The 5,708-nt window shown below is 12.0% G+C and overlaps 1 protein-coding gene across 1 annotated transcript, besides 10 other annotated features; it reads right to left on the bottom strand. All coding sequences in view use genetic code 6, as the record gives it.

The window, feature by feature from the left end:
* Positions 1-8: 8 nt before the first annotated feature.
* Positions 9-82: a microsatellite.
* Positions 83-2,203: 2,121 nt separating this feature from the next.
* Positions 2,204-2,261: a microsatellite.
* A 134-nt stretch (positions 2,262-2,395) lies between these two features.
* Positions 2,396-2,452: a microsatellite.
* A 445-nt stretch (positions 2,453-2,897) lies between these two features.
* On the bottom strand, positions 2,898-3,878 carry IMG5_033890 (hypothetical protein; the record flags this gene model as incomplete). Its single annotated transcript, XM_004039048.1, has 3 exons — positions 2,898-3,037; positions 3,101-3,330; positions 3,837-3,878. Coding segments are annotated over 3 exons (412 nt in total), but the record flags the coding sequence as incomplete, so codon positions are not given.
* Positions 3,046-3,095: a microsatellite.
* Positions 3,754-3,805: a microsatellite.
* A 662-nt stretch (positions 3,879-4,540) lies between the features above and the next one.
* Positions 4,541-4,591: a microsatellite.
* Positions 4,564-4,608: a microsatellite.
* Positions 4,593-4,650: a microsatellite.
* Positions 4,593-4,654: a microsatellite.
* Positions 4,655-4,989: 335 nt separating this feature from the next.
* Positions 4,990-5,023: a microsatellite.
* Positions 5,024-5,708: the final 685 nt, after the last annotated feature.

The raw sequence follows: 5,708 nt of genomic DNA, 5'->3' as shown, positions 1-5,708 counted from the left end.
ATACACATTATATATATATATATATATATATATATATATATATATATATATATATATATATATTTATATATATATATATATACTATTTAGTTATTTTTATAATTAATTTTTTATATATTTTTATTTTTATTTTACATCTCCTATTATTGAAATAACTCCTGAAGTTTTTAATCCAATTTCAGTTTAAGATATACCTATTTCTATTCCTTTAGAAATCAAGATTTTATCATTAAAATTTTCTATATTATTTTAATTCGACACAAAATTTATTATATTTATAAAATAAGAAATATATTTTTGAATTTTTTCTGAAAAAGATATTTCTTTTTCTAATTTTTTTATTGATAATGGTTAATTGAATACTTTTCTATTTATGGATTCTTATTTAGTTTTATTTCTATTTTATTTTAGTTATTATTCATGTCTATTATTTCGAATTTCGGAACATATTTGAAGTCTACTTCTTTATTTTTTTTATATATTTGTCTTTTAGTTAATTTTCGAATTAATTCCTCGTTCGAATGTATAATTGATATAGTATTTTTACGTATTATTAAATTTTTATCTTAAGTTATTTTTGATTCTAAAGGATCCTGGCATTCTATTTTACCTTCTATTTGTTAGTATAATAATAATATTTGATCATCATTCAATATTATTTAAGGATTTTATGTATGTTATTGTTGTTAGCTTAATATTTAGTTTATTTATTGACGAATATCGGTTGGTGTTTTATTCTTTAATAGATTTATTTTAGAAACTTTTTGGTCTATTTCTTATATTTTTTTTGATGTATGATATATACCATAAGATGAGAATATAGTTATTATTGACAAAGATATAAATAAAGTTTAATCTTTTTAAAAATCTGATTAATAATTTCCCATATATTTTTTTTATATATATATATTTTTAATTAAATAAAAATAAAAACATTTATAATCTTTTTTTTTATATTATTAAAAAATAAATTTTATATATATTACTTCAAAAATTAAGTTTCTAACTAACATTAATAGAATAAAATATTAAATTTAACATATATAAAGTTATTTACTATTATTTCAATTTTTTATTTGTTTTTAATATTTTAGTGAAACAATAGATATTATATAGATATAAAAGTTAAAAAGAAAATGTTTTTGTATTCAAAATATATATTAAACTATTTTTTGCTTTTTTTGTTTCTAAAATAATAATTAATTATTGCTTTTTTGTTTAAAAATATGTTTATTTGATATATTTTAAGTTGTTTTAACATATATTTTATATATAATTCTTTTTATAATGTTTTGTTTTTTGTTTAGTTTCTTTTTATAAAATTAATAAAAAATATAAAAAGGTAATAGTCTATTATTTTTTTCTCTATCTCTATTTTATTTATTGCATTTAAAAAGCAAATTATTGTAATAATGACTAAAAGTCTAATATTTATATAAATATTTTATTTAGATTAGATTAAGTATTTTTTATTTTAAATATAAAAAATTCATTAAATCATTTAAATTATTTACAATATATTTTTAATTTATAATAAAATTTTAAATATAATTTTTATTTTGGGATGGTTTTTTTTTAAGTATTATTGTATTAGAAATTTCGTTCATTTATTTGTTGAAAATTTAATTTAGTTTAGCTTTTTATTTTCCATTTTTAAAAAAATAGTTTTAATCCTCAGAAATTTCCTTGTAGTTATGTTGTATTATTTTTTTAGTTTTATTAATAATTTAATTGTTTATTATTTCAAACTTTTTTATGTATTCAAGTATTTACTTTTAATATTGATTTAATTTTAATTAATATATTTAATAAATTTACATTTATTTTAAATTTTAGTTATATATATATGCTTTATTATATGATTGTTAAAACTTAATTTTAAATATAAAAAAAAAATTATATTTATTTTTTGAGTTTATGATTATTATCGTTTATTTATTTATAAATATTTCGATATTCACTTTATTTTATTAAATCATATTTTATTTTTTAAAAATATTAAAATTATTATTATTATTAAATTTATTTATTAAATTTTTATAAATAATTAATTTAAATTATCATATTTTTTTATAATTAAACTTTTTTTTTTTAATTATATACTAATATTTTATAAAATCTTTATATAATTAATTTTTTATAAAAAATAAAAAATTATTTAAAATAAGATTAAATTATTAACAAATATTTTTTATATTAAAATTAAAAAAATAAAATTATAATAAAAAAGATTAGTTATAAAAAAAAATATCAAAATTATATTATTTTATATTTTATACCAATAATATTAAAGATTAAAAATGTTTAATAAATATTAACTAATCAAAAAGATTAATTGTTATCAATTTATTAAAAATATGTACCTTCACCATCTAAATTAGGATCTATAAATTAAAATAATAAAAATAATAAAAATAATAATAATAATAATAAATAATAATAAAAATAATAAATTTTTAAAAATATTTTACTTAAAGGTAAAAACCATAAATAATTTTTTTTTCCAAAAATTTAAATAAAATTTTTCATACAACCTATATCATATTTCTTTATTTTTATTTTTATTATTAAAAAAATATAAAAATTTAAATTTACATGTCTATCTTTTTTTTCTCTGAATGTTCAATTGTTGTTTTATTATTAAAAATTAATCTTATTTATATGTATATTTTTAAAATTAAAATTAATCTTACATCATATGAAATACAATTAAAAATCCCACAATTAATAAAACAAAAACTATAAAATAAAAAGTAAAAGCAATTTAAAAAATATCTAAATATCCTAAATTATAGCTTACTAAAGAATCTAAGTAACAATTTAAATAATTAAAAAATGAAAACAGTAATATAAGACCTTTAAACATATATAATATTATAAAAGAAATAATTTTTTACTTGCATAGATAAGCATACATACAAAATATTTATAATTATAAAAACCTATACAATTATCAACCCATTAACAATGATGATCCATTTTTAAAATGCAAGTTTTACATTATGAACAATGATGTGTTCGCGGAGGTTTCATAACACTATTTTTTATATATATAATTATATATATATATATATATATATATATATATATATATAATTACTTAATACACTTTTTACATTAACGATATTCACGAGCTTATATTTCTTATTAAACATGCATACAATATAATTAATCTAATAGTCTTTGAAATTCTTCTTAATCATATATTTCTAGGTTTTCTTAATTTTGATTTTCAGAATTATTTTTTAAATCATATTTGTTTTTATCTATAAGATTTTATTATTCTTGTATTTCATCATAGTAAACTTCACTTTCACTTCTTTCGCTTGACTATTATATTATAAAGATAGTTAATAATGATAATCTATATATATTATTTTTTAGTAATATGTACAATTTAATTTTATTTTTTAATTGCTTCTTTAGGAGAATCAGAATTTAAGTTATTTATTTATATATGTGATTAAGGAGATTCTTAATTTGAAATTTCGGTGAATAGGTTTATATTATTTTAAAATTATTCTTAATTATTTTAATTAATTTCATTTTATGATTTTGAATCTTTACATTTTTTTTTTTAAAAAATAGTTAATTATAATTACTTTTTTATAAATCTATATATGTAAGTTTATATTTTTCTTTAATAGAAGTATACATTTATACTTATTATTATTTTAAAATATTCATAAATTATTATATTTCCTAATTCCATTATTTACACTAAAAAAGATATATAATAATAAATTAAAAAAAATATATATAAATATATTTATATATATATATAAATATATGTATATTTATATATTATTTTAATATATAAGTATTAATATTAATACATCTTTTATATTTCCAGGATTCGTTATTGATGTTTTAATCATTGACCATGTCATTAAAATTGCAAGAAAATGTATAATTATAAACATTATTATTCCTTTTTATTAATTATTTTTAGCTTGTAAAAAATTATAAAATTATTTCTAATATTAAATTAATTAAGTTTTATAGTATAATTATATATCTTAATTCTTTATTGTATCATAAAAATCTTCTAATTAATAATCATCTTACATAAGAGGTATCATATATGTCTTTTTTTTATGTTTTTTTAATTATGAAATTAATTTTACAGATGAAAAATTATAATAAATCAATAATATTGTAACAAATAAAATACATTAAGGTATTTTAGAACATATTTTATAATATGTTTTATGCTTTTATTCGTTTTTATATACCTAATTATCATATTAATTCATAATTTTTATATCTTAAATATATCTTATGAGTTTTTATTTTATTATTATAATCAATATATATAAACTTGAAATATTATTTAAGATTATAAATCTTAATTTTATATTTTGTGTCAAGTTTTTAATTAATTAAATTATAAATATAATTATTCTTAATTTTTAATTCGTTTTTAAATATAAAAAAAAATATATATTTTTATGTATGATAAAATGTACTCTCAGAAATATAAAATAATAAAAATAAGATAAATTAGTTTATAATATTTAAATTATTAAAAAAAGGAATTTTTATAATTTAATAATAATTTATATAAAATAAGAAATTATATTAAAAATAAAATATAAATATATTAAATTATATATATATATATATATATATTATTTATATTATTTATATTATTTGCTATTTTTTTTTAAAAAAAAATCTAATTTTTAATTCAAAAGATATTTAAATAATAGAATTTCTTTTTATTAATTAACTAATTAACAAACTAACATAAAGTTTTTTTAAAATAATTTCTTCAAATATAAAAAAATAAATCAAATATCTATACATAAATTTTATATTATTATAATTTTTTTTTTAACATATTCGAAAAAAAAAAAATATTAAAAAATTTGATTATTTTCTTATAAATTATTTTAAATATTACAAAAAAAATATAAATAAAATTTCTTAAAATTAAATTAATTTTAAATAAATGATAATTATAATTATTTAAAATAAATCTTTTAATAAAAATATAATATTTTAAAAATATTATTTTTTATATAAATTAATATTATAATTATTATATTTATTTTATTATTTCTAAAAATATTTTTTTTAAATAATTATATTTATTAATTTTTTTTATTTATTAAAAATATTATAAAATTATATATAATTATTATATTTTTTTTTCTCAAAAAAGTAAAATAAAATTAAAATTAATTTTAATAAAATATATCTATTATTAAAATTCTTTATTTATATATATAAAAAAAAAATAATAAAGTAATTTTTAGTTAAGAATTTTAAAACTTCTCAAAAAGAATTTTTTTATAAATTTTTTATTATTATCATAACAATTGTTTATTTTTTTGAATAATCTATAATTATATGCTATTAATATTTATTTTTGTAGAATTTCTACTCGAAAATTTTTTTAACTTCCTCATATTCACTTTATTATTTTCTTATATTCTTCTATATAATATTTTCGTATTATTAATTAAAGAAATATATTTTTTTTCGATTTAAAATATAATGGTGTATTCTTATAAATATATAAAATTTAAATTTATGATAAAATGAATTCTTAAATTTTTATTTTAAATTAAAAACTGAATTCATTTAATTTAAAGGAATCATAAAATTTATTTTTGGTATTTAAAATTATTTTCATTAATATAATTTTAAGAATGTTAAAAATGAAATATTGAATGTATAATAAAAGCATCAAAACTATGAAA

Source organism: Ichthyophthirius multifiliis (assembly GCF_000220395.1).
Source record: "Ichthyophthirius multifiliis unplaced genomic scaffold scaff_1120509249803, whole genome shotgun sequence".
Classification (NCBI taxonomy): Eukaryota; Ciliophora; class Oligohymenophorea; order Hymenostomatida; genus Ichthyophthirius; species Ichthyophthirius multifiliis.
The sequence above is the reverse complement of the archived record's forward strand: the minus strand, read 5'-3'. Positions and strand labels throughout refer to the sequence as shown.